This window comes from Podarcis cretensis (genome assembly GCF_951804945.1).
Source record: "Podarcis cretensis genome assembly, chromosome: 1".
Taxonomy (NCBI): Eukaryota; Metazoa; Chordata; class Lepidosauria; order Squamata; family Lacertidae; genus Podarcis; species Podarcis cretensis.
In genome coordinates, this window is record NC_137170.1 from 137199856 (window position 1) to 137224307 (window position 24452).

At 42.6% G+C, this 24452-nt stretch overlaps 1 protein-coding gene across 4 annotated transcripts in view; it reads right to left on the minus strand.

The window, feature by feature from the left end:
- Positions 1-24452, minus strand: part of HDAC4 (histone deacetylase 4) — a 93394-nt gene that overhangs the window by 62796 nt on the left and 6146 nt on the right. For 3 of the 4 annotated variants that reach the window (XM_079976827.1, XM_079976826.1, XM_079976829.1), the window contains exons 2-4: positions 20033-20104; positions 5114-5358; positions 3230-3380 (exon numbers count right to left, since the gene is read on the minus strand). In XM_079976827.1, the coding sequence (XP_079832953.1) occupies positions 3230-3380; positions 5114-5358; positions 20033-20104 (468 nt within the window). Of the gene's footprint in view, positions 1-3229; positions 3381-5113; positions 5359-20032; positions 20105-20126; positions 20182-24452 lie in introns of all 4 variants that reach the window. The other variant, XM_079976828.1, reaches the window with a different exon arrangement.

Below are 24452 nucleotides of genomic sequence, written 5' to 3' on the forward strand. Positions count from 1 at the left end.
TGTTTCTAGGCTGCCCTTGAAACTCCAGTGGGTGCAGAATGCCGCGGCGAGGTTCCTTACGGGGTCCTTGCCGTGGGATCACATTCATCCAGTGCTTTACCAACTGCACTGGCTCCCAGTGGAGTACAGGGTCAGGTTTAAGGTGCTGGTTTTGACTTTTTAAGCCCTATGTGGCCTAGGACCCATGTACCTATGGGACCGCCGCTCCTGGTATGCCCTGCGGAGGACCTTAAGGTCCACAAATAACAACACTTTGGAGGTCCCGGGCCACAGGGAGATTAGGCTGGCCTCAATCAGAGCCAGGGCTTTTTCGGCTGTGGCCCCGATCTGGTGGAACGCTCTGTCACAAGAGACTAGGGCCCTGCGGGACTTGACATCTTTCCGCAGGGCCTGCAAGACAGAGCTGTTCCGCCTGGCCTTTGGTTTGGACTCAGTCTGACCCTTATGTTTCCCTCCCCTTATGGTCTTGATTTATCAACTATTTTAAAATGAGGCTGCATGTTAAATTGCATTTTAACCTGTATTTTAAATTTGTTTTTTTCCCCTTTCTTTTTCCCCTATCATGTTTTTACTGTGATTTTATTGGTGTTAGCCGCCTGAGCCCAGCTCTGGCCGGGGAGGGCGGGGTATAAATAAAATTTATATTTATATCATCATCATCATCATCATCATCATCATCATCATCATCATCATTATTTCTAGGCATGTGAGAAACACCAGGGCTACTGCTGCCTACTGCACTGAAATAATAATCATTTGTGAAACGGCAATGATTACCACTAGTGTGCGTGTTGAATGTAACAAGTACAATAAACCTAGGAAGTGAAGACATCTCAGAGGCAGGTGACTGTGTGCAGAGAGTGCAAAGTCACTAACAAAATCTATATTATATATTGGGTCTCCAATTCCAGAAAACATTTCATATATTTATGCACCGCCTGCTTTCTTTGGCACTCAAAGGGACATACATAGATCCCTTAGATCTAATTATTTTTACATAGTACCATTCTGATAATTTTTAGATGGGCATCAGCATTTTCTTTCCCCATAAGAGAAAGGAGAAGAATGCTTCAAAAGGAGAAGAATGATAGAAAGGACACAGATGTAAATCAAAGCAGAAGAGTTTAGTATATAGTCCAGCTAACAGATGACTCACAGATAAGGAAGAATGTGTAAATAGAGGGTTGTCTTCCAGATACAACAATGAATCCCCCCCCACACTTTATTTGAACTCTTGAATTAAGGCTTCTTAAAAAGCAGGCTTTTGATCCTAAATGCAATGCTTTATGTAACAAGTTCAGCTTTTCCCCCTTCAGATCCTGTTCCTTCACCCACTCAACTATTTCTATAATTAATCTTGAAAGAAACTTGAGAAATTGGGAAAAAAGCCTCCTTGTTTTCAAACAATGAGTGATGTTGAGAAGGATACCCTACAGGATTTAGCCACCAATCCGAGTGTAACCATTAAAGGAGCAAATAAGGCAGGTGTAGAAGTAACTGTGAATAAGAATGGACGGGTCAGTCTACTTCCAGTCTGCACCTATTTCACATGAGTTCACCCTTAAGTCCATTCTGTACCATTTCCATGTTAAACTGCAAATTTTGTGGGGCTGGGTGTGTTAATCTGTACAAAAATTGTTTCCAAATATATATTTAATTCCTTTTTTTAAAAAAAGGCTTTTCTCTTAAAATGCACATTGTAAACATATTTGATATGTCCTTTGACCCAGGAATACCAACGGGAACATTCAGAAAGTGCACGTTACTTGGGGAGGTATGCATTGGTTCATATTGGAATTCGTGAAGATCAAATTCCCTAAGTATGAATAGCAAGATGAAAATACAGGCTAAACTTTTTATGCTGAAAGACCCACATAAAATTAGAATGACTCTTAAAGGAAGAATATTGGAGCACATATTTTCTGAGATAGTTCCTTGCAACATGGAAATACTATGGATATACCTCATCAAGTCTCTCATGGATGCAGCCCATGTGTACAGGATTCAAAAGTACTCTTTTTCTCCCCACTACACCCATCTGCATACACTCATGGGAAAGCAGGTACTATGCAAGGACATTATGGTGACCAAGAAATTTGTGCACAGCTGCATTATTCCTATCCAGCCCTCGGTGCTGCTCTTTACAAAAATGCAAGTTAATTGAGCTTTAAGCCTGAGTTACTTAGATTAAGCAGAAGGGGAGAGAAAGTCTGCCATCAGGGAGGGGCAGCAGCAGAGACCTGGCCTCCCAGCAACAGTGTCTCTACTGCAGGGGTCGGTAACCTAAGGCCCATAGGCCACAAGCGGCCCTAGAGGGTCGTTTAAGCAGCCCATGGACCCCTCGACGCCGACGCCGCCACCTGCTCGGTCGGCTCCCGTGCACTGCACTAAACTGGCGCAGAGCAGAGCAGGGACCACCTTTTGCGATGCTGGCCGGCTTCCCATTGGCTGCAGGAAGCTCCTGCAGCCAATGGGAAGCTGTGGACACCTCCTCCACACTGGAAATACCATTTGTGCATGCGCGCGCACACACACACTCCAGCCCACCGCGGCGTCTGCGGGACCGTGAACCGGCCCAAGCCACAAAAACTTTGCCGACCCCTGCTCTACTGCATACTGAGGTAGGGTGGCAGCAAGGTCCAGCAGAGCTACTCCCACCAGTGCCCTAGCACGTCCAGGCCTTACTGCTGTCCTGCCCAATCCTAGTAAGAGGTAGGAATGCTGGCCTCTCCAGGTGTGCATAAACCTCTCAATACCCATAACAGCCGTATGCACACAGATACACTTATATGCTGGCAGAAGGGAGCATTGCTCATAACGCAACCATTCATTTATACAAATGTATGAAATCACCATCTAATTTTGTAAGTAAGTGGACAAATATTCACAAAACGGGTGGCCTGTAAGAACAGAAACTTCACATGGACAAGTATTCTTTGGATAAATCAGGACATCAACCCTAAAAAGGAAATCTTCCAAATGTGATCTCCATTAACATTTACAATGTTATATTCACTTCTTTAAATGGCTTTCTTTCTCTCTTTAGGTTTAAAGCATAGTAGAGGTCAACATAAAAGACAGGATGAGCTTTACTCAGAGAAAAACACCTGAATTACTTAAACATTGCAATTTACAGTAATCTTCACAGTAACCTGATCAAAATTGCCTTCCTCATTATTCATGTACCACTAGATGCATCACTGACATCATCTGTCCCGCTGTTACTTACTTTCTTTTCCTTTCTCTTTGTTTTTAAGTTGCTGCAGCTTCTGTTCTCTATGCTGCTTCTCTAACTCTTGTTCCTGCCGATGCTTTTCCAACTTTCTCTGGTGTTCCAAGAGCTCCTGCTGATGTTTCATTGCCAGAATCTCCTGTTGCTGCTGTTGAGAAAAATAAAAGAGGGGTGTGTAAAGTAAATGCACACAATCTTTGCCCTTTCGGTCACAATCTTTGCCCTTTAAAGTGGCCATCTCCCAAGCAGCAGTCAGAATAAAACTGTTAAAAGTGAGAAAAGAACGTTCCAATTCCACACAAGGAAACAGAGGAGGCAGCATAGCAATAATTTTGAGTTTTGCAATTGTGCACTAGATCAGGGGTAGAAAACCCTTCTGGTCTGGTAGGCCATATATTTATTGCCACACAAACCCTGCAGGTCAACTTTGACAGTTGGGCAGAACAACTCACCTGTCAATCACCCGGTATCATAACGACATCAAGTGATTAAGATGTGTCAAAGTTCTTTGCACATAGCTTCCCAAACACGTAAGAATCAACTGGGGAAACCCTGAGCCCAGAGGCTTGCAAAGCACAGTGCTTCCCACATGCTCAATAAGCAGCTAATTGCCGGCGCTTGGGAAGAGCTGTGCAAGAGGGCTTTGCATGCACTGCCCTTTTAGATCACGCCCTGCCATTGCCTGCCCCACATAGCACAGCGCAGCAGCTCAGCCAAAGCTTGGCTTAATGTGTTGTTTGAGCTCAGAACTGCAGTTAAGATTTCTCCTTTTCCACCACAATCTGTAACAATAGGACAAAGCTTGGCTACAGATAGTAAGGAAGAGGTTCCTTAACGAAGTTCAGAGAACACGTTAAATCACACCTTGGCTTAGCTGTTTGTCCACACTGGATATAAACTCCTCAAATGAACCAGCACATTCCAACTGTCATAGTAAGTCACATTCCGGCTGAGTGTTACACGTGAAACAGGCCTATGACTAGAACTGTAAGAGGGATTGGTTGATTGATTGATGACAATTTATATGCCACTTAATTATCCTTGGCTCTAAGGGGTTTACTGGTAATTCAATACAATAAAGATTAAAAACAGTTAAAAATATAAAATCAGAACTGGGTTAAAATGCTTGCTGATTGTTTTTTTTAAGTAAAAAATTAAAAGTGCTGGTGTTAGGTGCTGGCGACAGTCTGTTCCCAACTCAAAGAATCACTCCTGGAGTTCACCAGATTTTAACAGTGGAAATAACTACAAACTACAACCGTACATAATTTTGTGAATTGCCAACAAGGATCAAGGACTGTTAGTGTTTTGACTAGCAGTGTACAGAAAATCAACAAAAGATACTCTTGTCTTTTGTTTGGTTTTAAATACACACATACATGGCCATTACATGAGAGATACAATGACCCAATTCACACATAACCATAAACTATAAGCCATGGCTTCCTGTGAACATGCAGGGTGCTGGTGTATGCTGCTCATTCACACACACCCATCTCCTCCTCCCTGTGTCATGCAGAGAACAAACAAACCAGAGTTTGTTCTTGGTTTGCTGCTTGTGTTGAATTTGTAGAGAAACAAACCACAAGTTCACACATAAAGCTAAGCCAGTGTTCAGGTCTGTATCCTTCCAGCATGACACAGGGAGGAGAGTGGTGGGAGTGAAGGAGCAGCAGACATGAGCCCACAGGAAGCTCATGAGAAGCCATGGCTCATCTTAGGCTATAGTTTGCCACTGATCCAATATATACCTAGGTACACACATTATGTTTCTTTCCTTCTAGAGCATCTAAAGTGATTATATAAAGACAACTGTTTAACACACATCAGCCACTGCTTGGGAGACTTTGTTCCAACTCAAGCTGAATTCTCGCCACTCACCTTTATGTGTTCATGTAGTTGAGCTTCATGCTGACGAGAGAGCTGTTCATGTTGTCTCTGAAATTCTGCTATGAGGATCTGTCTCTGGATCTGTTGCTTTTGTTTGAGGGCCAACAATTCCTGTTGAAGCTGCTGCTCACGTAATGTAGGTTCTACAACTGGCATAGAGAACTGATGGTCCAAACGGAGATCCATAGGGACTACAGATGGTGCCACTTGCAAAGGTAGTGTTGTGGTCACATCAACTGCAAAACCCCAAAGGCAAGGTTAGCTCATCTCCAATTATTATTACGATTTTTACGCAGTATTTATTAGGGGTTTTTTTATCCCACTTGTCCTTCCAAACGACCCAAGGGCAGTCTTACATAATCTATGATAGAAATAGAAAATCTGAACAATTTATACTTCCAAATCGTCAAAAATAATTTCAAAGCTGCTAAAACAGTCTGACAGAGGTCACCACCCTTCAAGCAATACTCACTGGCATTGGCACCAGCAGCGACTCCACCACCAATCACAAGGCCTGCAGCGGCTGGTATTAGGGGAGGCAGTTTTTAAAGTACTTGGATCCCAAATGGTTTAAGGCCTTTACACCAGTACCAACATCTTGATTTTGGCCCTGTTGCTCACTAGCAGACAATGCAGTGCTTGTAAAACCAATGGCACAAGATCCCACTGTGCTACCCCGCTTACAAACCTGACAACCACATTCTGCACTAGCTACAACTTCAGGACAGTCTTCAAGGGTAGTCCACATAGAATACATTGCAATAGTCCAAACAGGGAGTCACCAAAGAATGGACTGCTGAGCCCAGGCTCTCTCTGTCTCAGAACAACTCTAGTTCCTGTGTGAGTGCCTGGAGGATGGATTGTGGCTAACTGATTGAGGTTGAATCATGACAAGACAGAATAATTGTTTTTGGGGGGCGGGCAGGTGTGGGGGACTCCCTGGTCCTGAATAGGGTAACGGTGCAACTGAAGGACCAGGTGCAAAGCCTGGGAGTCATTTTGGACTCACAGCTGTCCATGGAGGTGCAGGTCAATTCTGTGTCCAGGGCAGCTGTCTACCAGCTCCATCTGGTACCCAGGCTGAGAGCCTACCTGCCCGCAGACTGTCTTGCCAGTGTGGTGAATGCTCTGGTTATCTTCCGCTTGGGCTACTGCAATGCGCTCTACGTGGGGCTACTTTTGAAGGTGACCCGGAAACTACAACTAATCCAGAATGTGACAGCTAGACTGGTGACTGGGAGCGGCCGCCAAGACCATATAACACTAGTCTTGAAAGACCTACATTGGCTCCCAGTACATTTCCGAGCACAATTCAAAGTGTTGGTGCTGACCTTTCAAGCCCTAAACGGCCTTGGTCCAGTATACCTGAAGAAGCATCTCCATCCACGTCATTCATCATGGACAATGAGGTCCAACGACAAGGGCCATCTGGCGGTTCCCTCGCTGCGAGAAGCGAAGTTACAGGGAATCAGGCAGAGGGCCTTCTCGGTAGTGGCACCCGCCCTGTGGAACACCCTCCCGTCAGATGTCAAGGAAATAAACAACAAGACATCTGAAGGCAGCCCTGTTTAGGGAAGTTTTTAATGTTTGAAGTTTTATTCTATTTTTAATGTTCTATTGAAAGCCCCCCCAAAGTGGCTGGGGAAACCCAGCCAGATAGGCAGGGTAGAAATAATAAATAAAATTATTATTATTATTATTATTATTATTATTATTATTATTATTATTATAGCTGGTAAGGCAGGCAAAGACAGATGCCAGCATCCGTATCACTAAGGCCACTTAGATTTATAACATCATATTTGGATCAAAATGTAATTCCAATAGCCATACAGCTGTCCTTAAAATCTAACTCTGATCAGCCACATGAACAATGGCAGGGATGATGGGCGTTGCACTTCAAAAACAACTGAATGTTAACTACCCATGCTCAAGTCAATTAACCACAAAGAACCATTTAAGTTAGTAAGTTTAAAACAAAAACACTTTTGGAAGCTATTTTGGTGCTACCATATTTCAGTTATAAAGAATGAGAAAAGCAGAATATATCAGTCTTTCCTTCCTACAATGATTAGTAACTTACAATTTAACAAAAGCTCTCATGATAACTTCAATATATAACTATACAGATATTTTGAACATATGCAGGTTAAATGTGAATGAATTGATCATTTAGAAGGTAGATAATCAAATTATAACGTTATTTAATTAATTTACAAGCCTTCCTTTGGGAGTCTTGTATATACCATATTTTTTACTGATGTTAGCTGTTTTAGGAAACAATATTTGTCTGAAAAGCAGGATGTAAATAAATAAATAAATAAATAAGAACTGATTTGAAACAAGACAATGGACAGAAAAAAAGCTTTGATTCCTGGCATCTCTACTCACAAGTCAGCGCTAGTCAAGAAGCAGGATGCACAAAAAACAAGAAGTTGGACATGTCTGCATATAAGGATCTGAAATATTTTATTTTCATTATTTATTGAATTTATATACCGCCCTATTCCCGGAGGTCTCAGGGCGGTTCACAAAACAGCACAAAAGAGCCACATTTTAAAAGGGTATAGGATGTCAATCAAATCAACCAAAGACCTGATTAAAAAGAAACATTTTTGCCTGGTGCTTAAAGGTGTATAATGAAGGTGCCAGACGAACTTCCCTGGGGAGAGCATTCCACAGATGGGGAGCCACTGCAGAGAAGGCCCTGTTCTCGTGTTGCCACCCTCCGGACATCTCGTGGAGGAGGCACACGAAGAAGGGCCTCAGAAGATGATCTCAGGGTCCGGGTAGGTTCATATGGGAATGGCGGTCCTTAAGCTATTGCAGTCCCGAGCTGTTAAAGGCTTTACGGGTCAAAACCAGCACTTTGAATTGGGCCCGGAAACTAACTGGTAGCCACTGCAGTTGGACCAGGATCGGTATAATATGCTCAAACGGTCTTCCTCCGGTGAGCAACCTGGCTGCTGAATTCTCCACCAGCTGAAATTTCCAAACCATCTTCAGAGGCAGCCCTAAGTATAACGCACTGCAGTATTCTAACCCTGAGGCATAGACGTAGTTAGGCTATCCATGTCCAGAAAGGGACATAGCTGGGACACCAGCCAAAGCTGATGGAAGGCACTCTGGGCCACTGAGGCCACCGGAGCCTCGAGCGACAGCAAAGGATCCAGGAGGACCCCCAGGCTACGAATCTGCTCCTTCAGAGGAAGTGTAACCCCATCAAGAGCAGGCGACCTCCCAGCCATTTTCCTTGAAGCTTGTATCTATTTTATTCTGGGTTGTTTTATTTGATGTTTAATGTATTGTAAACCGCTTTGAGATCTTTTCTTTAAAATACAGAAATGAAATGAATAATAATAAAAATATTTCTTTAGATTACACAATTTCTTAAAATTTATTATTTCTTTAAAATACAGAAATGAAATCATAGAATCATAGAGTTCAATGAGACCCATGGGTCATCTTGTCCATGGGTAGGCAAACTAAGGCCCAGGGGCCGGATCCAGCCCAATTGCCTTCTCAATCCAGCCTGCGGACGGTCTGGGAATCAGCCTGTTTTTACATGAGTAGAATGTGTCCTTTTATTTAAAATGCATCTCTGGGTTGTTTGTGGGGCCTGCCTGATGTTTTTACATGAGCAGAATGTGTGCTTTTATTTAAAATGCATCTCTGGGTTATTTGTGGGGCATAGGAATTCGTTCATTCCCCCCCCCCAAAAAAAAATATAGTCCAGCCCACCACATGGTCTGAGGGACGGTGGACCGGCCGACGGCTGAAAAAGGTTGCTGACCCCTGTATTCGAAGATGGCTCTTGTATCTCCTGGGTAGACATACCCAGCTCCTTCAACTGTTCCTCATAAGGCTTGGTTTCCAGACCCTTGATTCCTCCTCTGCACACATTCCAGCTTGTCAACATCCTTCTGAGATTGTGGTGTCCAGAATTGGACACCATATTCCAGGTGTGGTCTGACCAAGGCAGAAGAGAGTGGGACTACAGTGGTGCCCGGCAAGATGAACGCCTCGCAAGACGGAAAACCCGCTAGACGAAAGGGTTTTCCATTTTGGAGGCGCTTCGCAAAACGAATTTCCCTATGGGCTTGCTTCGCAAGACGAAAATGTCTTGCCAGTTCCTGCGGGGTTTTTTCCCTTTTTCCCCCCTTTTCCTAAGCCCTAGGCCGCTTATCAGCTGATCGCTAAAAGCCGCTAAACCGCTAATAGCGCTAATCCGCTACGCTGTCAATGGGCTTGCTTCGCAAGACGAAAAAAAACGCTATACGAAGAGCCTCACGGAACGGATTAATTTCGTCTTGCGAGGCACCGCTGTATTACTTCCCTTATTCTGGACACTAGACTTCGGTTGACACAGCCTAGAATAGCAGTGACTTTTTTTGCTGCTGCATCACACTATTGACTCATGATAAGCTTGTGGTCTACCAAGACCTCTAGATCCTTTTCACATGTACTGCTAGTAAGCCAAGTGGCCCCCATCCTATATTTGTGCATCTGGTTCTTCCTGCCTAAGTGCAGAACCTTACATTTGTCCCTATTGGAATTCATTTTGGTAGCTTGGGCCCCGTTCTCCGATCTGTTAAAGTCATTTTGAATTCTGATTCTGTCTTCTACTGAATTAGCTACCCCTCCCAGTTTGGTGCCATCTGCAAATGTGATGAGCATCCCCTCAATTCCTTCATCCAAGTAGTTTATAAAGACACTGAACAGCAACAGGGCCAGGACAGAAGCTTGTGGCACCCCACTTGTCACTTTTTCCTAGGATTGTGAGGAACCACTAATGACCCCTCTTTGGGTTTGGTCTACCAACCAGCTACAAATCCACCTTACAGTTACCTCATTAAACCCACATTTTACCAGCTTCCTCGCAAGATTATCATGGGGGACTTTGTCAAAAGCCTTAATGAAATCAAGATACACTATGTCCACACCATTCCCCTGATTCGCCAAGCTTGTTACTCCATCCAAAAACAAAAAAAAGAGATCAGACTGGTTTGTCATGACTTATTTTTGAGAAACCTATGCTGGGTCTTAATAATCATGAAGGCTGGTTAATATCTGATTTTCAGCATTGTGATATATCACCATCTAAACATCACAATATTTTGATATATCACGATATCTGAAATAAGGCTGAAGCGATATAGAAGTGAATGTGGGAATGTCCTGGCAACTGCTAAAACCTATCAGTCTAATTCTAATACTGAAAAATTTTTACTTAACATTGTTACAACTGCTATGTTACAGTACTACTGTACCGATAAAGTTTAAATTATCACATTTTCTCTAAAATTTAAGCTGTAAAATTTAATCAGTAGCATAGATATGAAAGGTAAGATGAGAGAATGTTCCCTAAAAAATTAATTACATTACAAAACAAGTAAAAGGCCAATTCAGTGTCACTTTTAGTTATTCAAGTATAATTCACTATTGAGTATAAAAGATAAAAGGTAAAAGGTAAATGACCCCTGGACAGTTAAGTCCAGTCAAAGGCAACTATGGGGTGCAGCACTCATCTCACTTCAGGCCAAAGAAGCCAGCGTTTGTCCACAGACAGCTTTCTGAGTCATGTGGCCAGCATAACTAAACCGCTTCTGGTGCAACAGAACACTGTGACAGAAACCAGAGTGCAAAGAAACGCTGTTTACCTTCCCGCTGCCGCAGTACCTATTTATCTACTTGCACTGGTATGTTTTCAAACTGCTAGGTTGGCAGAAGCTGGGACAGAGCAACGGGAGCTCACGCCGTCACATGGATTTGAACTGCCAACCTTGCAATTGGCAAGCCCAAGAGGCTCCAGTTATTTGATTGATAGTTAATTTTCTTTTCTAAACCAAGCCAAAGTAGAAAGAATGGAATGGATAAATTTTAACAGAACAAAATATTTTTAAACAAATTTATATTTTTTTGCCATGAAAAATTGCATTTCTTTTATAAACCAGGCCAAACCAGAAAGAATGGATAAAATTTTACAAAACAAAAAATTATTAAATGAAATTTATAATTTTTTTTGCAATGAAAATCTGCATTTCGGCATTCTCTGGCAATAGAAATTTCTTTCCAAGCACTTTCAACTTTGGGGAGGATGCCTCTTGTCCCATATCAGAGGGCATTCGTCAGTGTCCTCTGTTGGCATCTGTGGGTTGCTTCTGCCCCAAAAGAAAGGCGCACACAAAAACCACAGGGGGGTCCCCCCTTTTATTCTGAGACAACATGCAAGCCAACTTGCTATCCCTCCCCTTTGCAGCAGCATAGTGCAAGCAACTTGGAAGGGAAAGAGAGAGAGAGCATAGCTAAAAAAGAAGTTCCTTGGAAGGGTAGCGCCACAGAGAGAGAAGCTCATCACTGGAGCAAGGAAAGGAAAGGGTTAGCACAGAGGAGGCAGGGGAGACTCTAGAGATGGTTTCTGAAAGATCTGTTTCTCCATCAGGCTGCACTTTTTGCTCAACCTTTTGTAGCTATTTGTAGCAATAACGTGTTCTCAAAGAGGCAGCAGTTATTTGCAGCAGCCTGTTCTCAAAGAGACAGAGATTTTTAGAGGGTCATTTTTTCTCAACCTGTAGCTTATTTGTAGCAATGGCAGGGAAGAGCTGACCAGTTCTCAAAGAGGCAGAAATTTTTACAGGCAGCTGTTTTTGCTCAGCCTATTGTAGCTACAGTCATACCTCGGGATGAATACGCTTCGGGTTAGGCAAATTTGGGCTGCGCTCCGCGGCGACCCAGACAAAATGATGTCACACGCATGTGCAGAAGTGCTGAAATGTGACCCACGCATGCGCAGACACAGGTTACATTCGCTTCAGGATGCGAACGGGGTTCCGGAACGGATCCCGTTCGCATCCCGAGGTACCACTGTATTTCTAGTGATGGTGGGAAGAGCTAACCTGGTCTCAAAGATGTGGTGATTTTTGCAGCAGCCAGCTGGCAAGGAAGAGCTGACTAAGGCAGCATTAGCAAGGGCTGACGGTGGAATTATCTGTTCTGGGACCTTTCCTTGTACTGAGGTCAAGTTCACCTGTCAGTAGTTACCTGGGTCTTCATTTCCCCCTTTTTTGAAGATGGGGACATTTGCTCACCTCCAATCTGCAGGGGCCTCACCTGTTCTCCAAGAATTCTCAAAGATCATAGACAAAGGCTCTGAAATTACATCCGCAAGCTCCTTTAGAACCCTTAGAGGCAGCTCTTCAGGCCCTGGAGATTTGAATTCATTTAAAGTAGCTAGGTGTTCCCTTACTACCTCTTTTCCTATATTGAGCTGCAGCTCCCTCCTTACATCATTTATTCTGTTATCACCAGGCTGTGCATCACCTTTCTTTTGAGTGAAGACAAAGGCAAAGTAGATGTTGAGTAGTTCCGCTTTCTCTTTGTCACTCAACAGCATTTCTCCATCTTTTCCACACAGAGGACCTACCACTCACTTGTTCTTTCTCTTCCTTCGGACAAAGAACCTTTTTTATTATTATTTTCAACCTCTCTTGCAAGCCTGAGCTCATTCTGAGCTTTTGCCAGCCTGACTTTCCCCCTGCAACTGTTGGCTACTTGTGTATACTCCTCCTTTGTGATTTCCCCTTTCTTTCATTTCTTATACATGCCCTTCTTAACTCTCAGCTCATCTGTAAAGCTCCTTTTTCGGCCACACCGGTTTACTTAGAAACAGTAGCACCTCGGCTTATGTTACCCGAGGGTAACGTAAACTTCGGGTTGCAAAAGCGTTAAACCCAGAAGTGTTTCGCCGCATGCGCATGTGCAGAAGCAGTCCTTCCAGTTGCGGAAACCTCGGGATCCAACCGGAGCTCTGGAATGGATCCCGTCTGCAACTCGAGGTACCACTGTACACTGTACACTTAAAAACTATATAACCAGAGTACCGGAGGGCGCCCCGTGCTCCGGGCGGCAGGCTGCCGCCCGCAAGCCTTGCGCGCCCGGGGGAACTCCCCCCGGGCGCGCAAGGCTTGCGGATAGCTTCCTGAAGCCTGGAGAGCGAGAGGGGTCGGTGCGCGCCGACGCCTCTCGCTCTCCAGGCTTCAGCGAAAGCCTGCATTCACCCCATAGGACGCACACACATTTCCCCTTCATTTTTGAAGGGGAAAAAGTGCGTCCTATAGGGCGAAAACTATGGTATTTTATCATGGCCCCAGCCCACTGAAGAGAATGAGAGCCCATATCCTATTGATTTCACTTGGACTCACGCTTGACTCACCTTCTCTAGATTAGAGCCCAGAAGTGCCACGAAAGCTCCCCAATTTGGAAACAGATGTGTAGGTTCATTCAACATGAAACTGCATTTTGTCATTTCCGAATTTCTATACTGATATGAAGAATCAGCAACTCAATGCTTCTCCATTAGCAAGCATCTCAAATTTGCCCTGTAGAATGAGCTTTATTACACTGTGGCAGAGCCACTTCTGAAGAAAACCTACACATTTTACCTATTTAGTTGCTACAAATAATATCTACCTCAAATGCCTTCAGTATTAGACAAGCATGCCAGCTGCAGAGCTCATCAACATCATTCCCATTCATTGTATTCACAGACTGGTGCGTCAAACATGACTCATACTACTTCAGTCACAAAAAACTATCAGACATGCCACAACTTCCAAACAGAAGCAATGAGTGCCTCTGACCCACAGTACTCTTCGGGAAACAATAAAACCTTCTCTACTTAATGAACATGTCAGCCAAACAGAAAAAGCTTGTATTGTCATGAATATTTTATGGTGAACTAGAAAATTGCTTTTAACAGCTATGTCTTCACAACATATTAGTATGATCAGATTCATGACGTCTACAAAAAAGTATACAAAGGCTATATTCAGAGTTTTAATGAGAAATGCCAAAGGCACAAATTAGGTTTAAATTATGAATAGGTTGTATTCTTGAAGTCCAGTCTTTTCAACACCACAAAAGAATATCATACAGATTTTCAATGATTATGCTACTTTTTATTATAGATAGATCACTGTCTTAGTTATCATTTTAACACCAAGTTAAAACATGTATACTGAGAAATTAAATTTTTCCAAAGATTGCCTATGTAAAAAACGAACCTCCAAGACATTTTACTTATGACTATAAAGTGTAAAATGAAAATGTATTTTTAGCGAATTTGTTTTACACACACACAGTTCACTCTGACAATGTTCATACATTTTTAAATCTAAAGTTTTAAAATTATGGTCAAATAAAATATATTCCATCATACCTGCAACCCACTGTCTGCAAATAAGTATGCGTGTGTGAATTCACAATATATATTTCCCACCCTTAAAAAGGTGCTTAAAAAACACATTAAAATCCCTGCTAAAGAAATCAAGGCAACACTTGCAGATGCTTTGCTTGGGCAAAGGGGCTTTTAAAATCCACCTTCCAAACAGCAGCCCCTAGAAAAGCCTCCTCCCAATAACACCCTCTTAGCTAGCAACCCATAAAGTACAGGGGACTCTTGCTGGAAGGAAGCCTTGCCCCTCCGTCTCTATGCGAGTGAAAGTGCTTTCTCCTTGCTAATGGTGGCAACACATGAAAGATTCAGCACTCCACTGCCCCACAGTTAACTCAATACACAATATGTGAGGAACACAACTATCTAACCAACATTTTGAATTTATTGCTATTTTAGTCTACCAGAAACCTAGTCTCTGAACTTGAACCCACCAACATAGTTTCTCACGTTATTTCCTGTGTGTATCAATATGCAATGATCATCTTGAGTATCTTAAACTATTTCAGACACTAAAATCCTTGCACAAGAATTCAACATATATTTTACAAGTCCTTCAGAATTTTAGATCAAGTTAATGGCTGCCAAACAATATTTTCATCTGAGAAAAATGTAGCATGTGATTTGGGTATGTCCAACATATATCAAATGGGAATTATAATAAATTCAAAGGAACATTCAAACAAATGCTGTTAATTCTCAAGAATATATTAGCACAAAGCCACTTAAACAGACTAGCAATTCACTTAGAGGATGAACCCCCCCCCCCAGAATCCATTTAAAAATTATCTCTAAAATTGTTCACTGAGCATCATTTTTCTTCTGCTCAATATTTGTCACAAATACATGCTTAACGGTGTTATTGCTTAGAAGATTGCACTGTATATGCATGGCAGTCTATTCACAGTCCACACTTCAGTAAATGTCAAAATTTGCTGAAACACTAAGAGACAGTGAGATCATAGCTATTTATAGAAACAAGCTTCTGCAGTATCTGACTGCAGTGCCAAGATACAGGAATGATATTTTTATTGAAGCTGTAGTAGAACATACCTCAACATGGAATAATAGCAAGCTACAGCTAACGATCACCAGATATTTGTCCATTCTGTTTTAAATGCCTTTTTAGTCACAAATAATTATAATATGTTGAACACCAAGGATTCAAACCAGAAGATAAAAAACAAGCAGAACTTTAAAACGTAACATATAAGTAATATGGTTTATATATTGCAAACCATATTCAAACTGGAAGTCCTTCACAGTAAGACACTAGGATGAGCTCAGCACAGACAATATGTGCTAGTCTCTCAACGCTGATAAGGCGATCTGGAACATGTTCCCAAGTCAGAATAATAGAACTACAGAATTGTAGAGTTGGAAGGGACCCCAGTATCAGTGTAGGAATCTCAAATAAGCATCCATGACAGAGGGCCATCTAATCTCTGCTTAAAAACCTCCAATGTCTGCCACCTCTTGTGTGAGTCTGTTTCACAGTTGAACAGGTCTTAATGTCAGAAAATCCAGTCCTTTCTCCAAACTATGAGACTCTTCCCTGTGTTTTGGGGGGGAGGTGAGGGTGGGGGTGGGATAGGCAGAGAGGTAACCATGGTCAGGATTACATGTGCACCAAATTTATCTCCAAAAACAGAATCAGATGGAGAAATTCAAGTCCTAAAAGGGAGACACAATACAGTTCCTGCCTTCTGTGATAGGAATTCTGAGGTCTTAGATATATGTTAAATGTTCATAAGTGTACCAACCAAGCACGCACATAGATCAGCACAGGAAGACCGACCTGGAACCATTTTGATTCCCAAACTGTCCCAAACTGACCAAATGTTTTCTCTGAAAGGTCAAAGGAAAATGGAAAAGCCTCCCCATTGTCTTTTCCTTCACAAATCCTGTCTTAAGGGTATGTCTGTGTTTGAATAGGGTGTGAGCCTGTGACCTGGCCCAGGAACTAAGTATTTATCATTACAAAAGACTGGCCAGGCTCCCCAGGCAATCCAATCAAGTAACCTGCCAGACAGGAGATAAACAACGACAGGAGAAAAACAACATTCAAAATTTCTGTTTTAGACCACCTTTTTTGTGATGTAGGTGTGATGTATCTGGGGGGTGGTCTTAGGTTACACCCCTTCTGTGATGTATGTTATGACGTTTCTGGGGGGTGATCTTGATCTAAAGGTAAAGGTAAAGGTACCCCTGCCCGTATGGGCCAGTCTTGACAGACTCTGGGGTTGTGCGCCCATCTCACTTAAGAGGCCAGGGGCCAGCGCTGTCCGGAGACACTTCCGGGTCACGTGGCCAGCGTGACAAAGCTGCATCTGGCGAGCCAGAGCCGCACACGGAAACGCCGTTTACCTTCCCACTGGTAAGCGGTCCCTATTTATCTACTTGCACCCGGAGGTGCTTTCGAACTGCTAGGTTGGCAGGCGCTGGGACCAAGCAGCGGGAGCGCACCCCGCCGCAGGGATTCGAACCGCCGACCTTTCAATCGGCAAGTCCTAGGCGCTGAGGCTTTAACCCACAGCGCCACCTGTGTCCCTGATCTTGATCTACAGGGTGGCAATTTCAAAAGTCTTTATAAGGCCTTGTGCACCATTGTTCTGGGTTCCTCCTCCTTTCCTGCGGGTGAGGGGAGAAACAGATCCATAAAGATCAAGCTTCCTAGCTGCTTTGCTTCTAAATATTCTCTGGTTGGCCTCTGTTATTTTCTCCTACCAATAGGGAACCTATGTAAGGGCTCTATATGGGCTCTTGGATACCCCATAAGGGAAAAAGGGCAGATTTTTGTTTACAACGTTTCCAATCAGGGTTACAAGATTGGGAGCACTATGCTTCATTCACATGCAAAAATGTGGTTTAGCACAATGAATGAACAGGAATGAGCCTCAGCAACCCTTAGGCTTCCACATTCCCCCACCCCAGTCAGGATGCTTTCGGAAGCTTTTGCTTTCAGTTTTGGTTAACCACAGCTTCCCATGCCATCCAGACCCAGAACTGTGCTTAAAATTAACTACAATGAATGGAATGGTTTGAAGTTGCTTCTTTTAAGCAAAGCCTGGTGAACATTAACCAGTTTATCACTCCCACACTACCTCCAGCCACACACAAAGAGGAATCCAAAAGCCCAAAGCACAACCAAGAGCTGGTTCATGGATAAATATAAATCACTGTTTAGCACGACATGCAGTTTAGAATGAACCTGAGCAAAGCCACAGGCCTGTTTGCTCCCCCTTCTTTTGCTGCACAACTGGGAAAGTGACTTCTGGAATTTCATTCAATTTCCACAACCTCTTAGATCACACTTTAAAAACAAACTGGATGCTTGATTATACAAGCTTCATAACCCATGGTTTAACAATGGCTTGCTGTGAAACAAACCAGAGTTTGTTTTAAACCATGCTCTCTGGCTGCTACAGAAAAAACACGCCACGATTCATGAAGCGTGAGAGTGCCATATTGACCTGAATATATGGTATACTCCTGCCCCCCAAATGGCTTGTACAAAACCAGAGTGTGCTTTATAATAAATGACTCTCAGCTATTGGCACACAGTAAATGAAGGGTAAGTCCACAAAGGCCTTTAGAGTAGCAGTGTTCAGGAGAGGAGATGTTCCTGACCCAAAGCTTCTCTTTTCCTTCTTTGGCTACTCGGTATGTTCTATTGCCCATCTGGCAATACCAGACACAAAATAGTACCAAATGTGCCCTTTGGGGACAACATTTAAAAACATGGAGAGGCATATCAATTCTAGCTAGTTCCATGGATTGATTATCTAGAGCAGTGGTAGGCAATATACTGCCTTCCATATGTTCTGGACTACAACTTCCATCATTGCTAACCTTTGGCCATGATGATGGGAATTGTGCTCCAGAATATCTGGAAGGCCCTAGGTTGCCTATCCCTATCTAGATCCCTTACGGCCGGCTTTCAGAACTTAAATTGACTTGGAGGGTGATTGGGGAGGGCATAAGGATTCCAACTGAGCATTCTCAGTGGTGTTACCCCAGTTGTGGATTCCTCTTCTTAGCCCTCTTCTCCCTGCTGAGTAACCTTTCCTAATCTGGTTAAATCCCCCTCCCCACCTGATTCTCATTATGATTGACCCTATGCTGCTATTGACCTTTTTCCTAAGCTAACAGCAGTGGCAGGAGTGGTGAGAATTTCCATTAGAGTTGTGAGAGTGGGAGGAAAGGTCTAACATCTTTTGCTGCTTAGTTGACTGGGGAACATGTAAGCATAGTGGAAACGAGGCTGGACTACGAAAATAAATTAATTTGTATCTGGAAGCCCCCCCCCCCCATTTCCTGTGGATTAGTGGGAGGGTATTTTGTGGGCCATGTAACATTAAGCAGTGGGCCAGTGTTGGCCAGGGGACTGGGGTGGACTGCACACTTCTGAATGAGAAATAGAAAAAAATATATGTTGTGTATCTTGGAGACTACGTGTACAGATCAGAATATGTGCATCCTACCTGGAGAACCAATGGAATGCAGGTAAGGTATGTACATTTCCAAGGCCTGTGGGAGATTATTAATAATAGCTGGAGAATGCAGAAAGGTTAGTCAATATATGCACATTCCCCAATGCCTGATGGAGACCAGGAAATGACCAGGAGATGTGCACAATTCCCCGGGTTATGAGCACATTCTCTATAAGGCTAGGAGAATTTGCAGCGACCACTTGTTATACACATAAGCAACTTAACATACATATGAAATTCCCCTTTACATACATATGTAATTATGCTTCCTTTCCCCACAGATGTGCAAACACAAAGAAATGTTCAAGAAATCTGTATACAGAGTATGAGAGTTGTATATGTGTGTGGATGTGACAGAGTGATGGAGATTGATAATATTTATACAATCAACTCAATATTCAAAAACCTGGCCATCCTTTTAGTTACCAAATATCATTCCATCCTATTTTCCTATACAAATTAATTACAGGTTAGTACCAATCAATAGCATCACATATAATCAAACAGATTACAATGATAACATATATATAACAACTGCAGCATAGGCCAAGATTATAAATACAACCATTATGTCAATACTATTTTAATTAGCTTGAATAAATTCTGCAATTAATATCTAACCCATATCTATTCCATTATAGCTCATAATATTCTTTCTTTACCATGTTATTCAAATAACCTAACACAACAAATAGATCTAATGATATTATATAACTTAATATTACCTATAATGGATAGTTAACCTTTTTCCAAAAAAAATTAATTTCTGTCGTATCTACGCATTCCAAAGAATAATCACCATTTCATAAACCCAGGGACAGGCGTATAAAGAAATCAGCCCTAACAGACAGAAAGGACCCATATTTACACAAATGAGGCATCAACATAAAGCTCAAAGGCTGATATAAAAATTAGTAAAACAACAACAATCTTTATTACGGTCCAGAGACCCAACAAAAATTAGTAAAACTGTTTGGCCTCAGCTTTGCTTTGTTTACTTCCTTCAATATCCTTCCCGTTTCCATTGTTAAGTATTATTTTTCCATAGTTGACATTAAATATTACAAATAATCTATGCTCCAAAAGATTCCAAAAGTATGAAGTTACAGATCTCCTCCCACCCCTTACAGAATGTTATGTATACTTCTCACATATGGCATAATATTAAGCAGCTTTATCTCTTACCAGAACTTGGCATATGGTTTACTCTGGCTGGATTTAACAATTCTACTGGCTGGTCCCTGCCAGAAAGTCCATCTGAAAAAAGAGAGAAACCCACCTAGTGTTAGTAGCTCCAGCAGGTTAAAGTTCACCAGAAGGTCTGAAGACATGACCTGATGAAAAAATAGAGGCAAAGAAACTGAGCTACGATTCTCAATATATGTATATATATATATATAGTTTTCAGGTATAAGTACAATTTACATTACAATATATTTTGTTTCAGTATTCAACTGTATTGAACTCAATTTTATGTAAGAACATGGTTGTTTTTACACAGTGCGTTAATATTACTGGCATTCTGTCCCTTGCATTTAAATTGTAAGCAACTGTTGTAGCCTATGAGACCTAATACAATACAAATTGATCATTCTAACAGTTTGGTTAAGTTATTGGTAAATGATTTGTAGAAACTTTATTAAGTTCATACTTAATAACAAGTTACAGATAGGTAGCCGTGTTGGTCTGCCATAGTCAAAACAAAAAAAATTCCTTCCAGTAGCACCTTAAAGACCAACTAAGTTAGTTCTTGGTATGAGCTTTCGTGTGCATGCACACTTCTTCAGATAGTATCTGAAGAAGTGTGCATGCACACGAAAGCTCATACCAAGAACTAACTTAGTTGGTCTTTAAGGTGCTACTGGAAGGAATTTTTTTTGTTTATACTTAATAACAAGTTGCAGAAGAAGCTATTATAGTTACCGGTAATAAAAACACACTGCACAAAGTAATGAACAATTCTGAGAATTTTTGGTTCCTTTTTATTAAGTGCATGAAATGAAACTACAATCTGGAATTGTTTGGGGGCTTTTCACTGCTGTTATAATACAAGATACGGATTTTAGAATATATATATATATATATATATATATATATATATATATATCTCCTTATTGTATATTAAACAGTCCAATATAGGAATTAAATTAAATTAAATTGTAAAAAAAGACAAAATAGGTATTTCAACACACAACTGAGATTTCAAGAAGACCATGTTTTAAGAAAGGTTTACTTTAAATGGTATGAGCAGAAATTCATGCTGTCAAAGCACTTTCCTGATTATAATTTTTCCAGGCCACTGTGCCGGGAGCCCACTGTGCCCCCGGGTCAGGAGCTGCCACGGCCGGCCACCACAGCTGAGAAAAGTGGAGGGCATTGCTGCAACTCTCCTCTCTCTGCCCCCGGGGGGGTCAGGCTGAACACAAGAGTAGAGCTGCAGCTGGCAGCGTTGGGCCGACTCAGGCTCCGATGAGGGAGCCTGTTGCTGGAGGCACCTGGTCATGCCCCCTCAAAAAAAATATGCCCGAGGCCACAGTCCCCACAGCTCCCACACACACTACGCCATTGACCCACGTCACGCTGATCTTTTCGGGATGCTGAGGAGATCAGTGTAAAGCCGGCTTTCCAAGAAGGTCCTGCTCATCAGCTGGCATCACTAGTAACAAAAGTAGATGGGCAGGTGGGCATGGTTTGGAGGAATGGCTTTACAGGCCAAATTGGACTCCACCCCCCCAGTGGGCCCAGACTGGCCCACAGGCCAGACGTTCCCACCTACAATGTGTAGCCATAGCCATACACGATTTCCTCAGGAACGGAAAGCTATTTCCAGCTGCTGCAACTATCTGAACATCCAGATATAAAGCTGAATCTTGCAGCACCCCTAAGTTGATTTTTCAAGTTGAGTACATCCCCCTTCAACTCCTAATCCACAGTCTCCCTCCCTCCTGACCAGGAATACATCTGTCTTGTACTGAGCTTCACAATGAGAACCTTGAAGCACCAGTTCAGAACCCCATTTTACCACATCTCACATTTAATTTAGTAAAGAAAAACATCACATTGGGTCTAACTAGAGAGGAATAAGTTATATCACTGTAGCTGAAAATGATACTCCCCAACTAAAAAAGGTAGAGAAAAAGACAGCAAATACAACATTCTGAAAGCAAATCACATTTCTATTTCTACAGTCATTGGCCAGGAGTGTACAGTGCAGGTCATAGAACATTGAGAGATCAATTAGGCAATTGTGAGGTAAAATGTCAGAATAGTTCTTATTCAGTAGCTATTATGCTGTGCTCTCTCTGAAAAAGATTTGACTATCTCAAGTTACTAATGGCTTCAATGACCCACTAAAGAAAAAAGAACTCTGCTAGTGGCCAGCCAGAAGAGAAGGGAACCTTCCTCCACTTGCTAGACTTGGCCAGCAAGACACAAAACATTACACAGCAACCCCTTACAATTCCCAACGACAAAGAATAATTCGGAAGAACAGAACAAGGAAAACTGAAGAAGAAGAAGAAGAGTTTGGATTTGATATCCCGCCTTTCACTCCCTTTAAGGAGTCTCAAAGCGGCTAACATTCTTCTTTCCCTTCCTTCCCCACAACAAACACTCTGTGAGGTGAGTGGGGCTGAGAGACTTCAGAGAAGTGGGACTGGCCCAAGTTCACCCAGCAGCTGCAGGTGGAGGAGCGGGGACACGAACCCGGTTCCCCAGATTACGAGTCTATCGCTCTTAACCAGTACACCATGCTGGCTCTGAAGGAAAAGGCAAAGAGGACAGGATAAAATGGGGGTTCACAGAGGCTATGCTTTTTATATAGAAGGGAACCTCACAAGTCAAACTTTCTGTTTATGGTTAGCTGAACTTTCTGGTTCTCCTTCAGCATAGCATACATTTCCATTCCACCTTAAGGAACGGACATGGGATTGTTACATGTCATATGTCTGTTTACATTCCAACACAGTATGCTGGGAACTTCCGTTGTGTGTATAGCTTTTGCTTTTACTTGTTCTCTCTGAGACGACATGAGAGATGACATGTTTCTTTGTCCCGATTTATGATTACTAAATCTGTAGTTGTAGTATGCTTCCACAAGCCTCACGCATATTCTGTATGCGTAGTTCGATCTGCTGATAGTGTGCCGTGGCTCAGAAGCCCGGGTCGCTGATTTACGTCAGAGCAGAGGTGATGGTCTTCACAGCGGCACGAAGGACTCGGCCGAGCTGGGGCTAGCCAGCTGGCCTCCCGGCCCTCTGCATGCCGACAATGTCCACTGAGGGCAGGAGAACCCGTATTCACAGAACTTGTTGCAAGATCCTCCTGCCAAAGGATACTTCCACCAAAGCAGAGACTGGGTGGCCATCTGCCATGGGTGCTTTAGCCAAAATTCCTGCATTGCTGGTTGGACTAGATGACCCCTGGGTCCTTTCCAACTGTACAATTCTATGATTTTCTGTAGCTGCTTTTGAGCACTGTGTGTTTTGCAGTGATTGGGTGTGAAATCATCACAAATTATAACCAGGCAAAAGTTTCCTATTTTTCTCTAAGAGAGAGCATTTTCAGTCATTTTGGATTGTCATCTTCCACCAGTAGGAGGCAGGGCCCGACTATGAGGAGGAGTCTTTGTGTTGGGCTCCCCAGTTCTCCTTCAAGTGCACCTTACTTTTAAAATTCTTTCTTTCTATCTATCTATCTATCTATCTATCTATCTATCTATCTATCTATCTATCTATCATTCATTCATTTCTAGTTGTTTATTCTCTCTCTCTCCCCCCCCCCCATCCCAAGGAAGACTAGGATTCACATGGATGACGATCTCAGGATATCTAAAGTGATAATAATAATAATAATAATAAGGTGGCTTCCAAAAAAAATATTAAAATACTGTAATACATCAAACATTAAAAGCTCCCCTAAACAGGGCTGCCTTCAGATGTCTGGTAGTTGTTGTTCTCTTTGACATCTGGTGGGAGGGCGTTCCACAGGGCGGTGCCACTACTGAGAAGGCCCTCTGCCTGGTTCCCTGTAACCTCACTTCTTGCAGTGAGGGAACAACCAGAAGGCCCTCGGTGCTGGACCTCAGTGGCTGGGTAGAATGAGGGGGCTGGAGACGCTCCTTCAGATATACTGGACCGAGGCCGTTTAGGGCTTTCAGTTCCAGCCTCTCCACTTTTCAGATTGAATGGATGGGTTAACTGAAAGGAGGAAGCTGTTTGCTTTCTCCTGCCTTTTTGCCTTCTCCACCTTGGAGAATTCATTAAATGTGGTGGGGTGAAATCACAAGGCTACTCTACATATGTCCTGTAAGAGGATGTGGATGTGACCACCCCTCTATTATAATTATAAATTAAATTTTGATACCTCCCTTCATCTGAGGATCACAGGGCGGTTTACAATTTAAAGACACAAAAATACATACCACGGTAACAAACAAAAATAGTAACTCACTCCCTCCCTCCCACGATTGTGGGCATGATTCCCTGAGTCCTATGGAACATCAATTTTACTCGAAGCCTGAGGACTATGTGGTCTGGGTGAACATCACCACATTCCCCCCAAAAGGCCAGAAACCCCTGCCTGGACAGGAGGATAGGAGAATTTT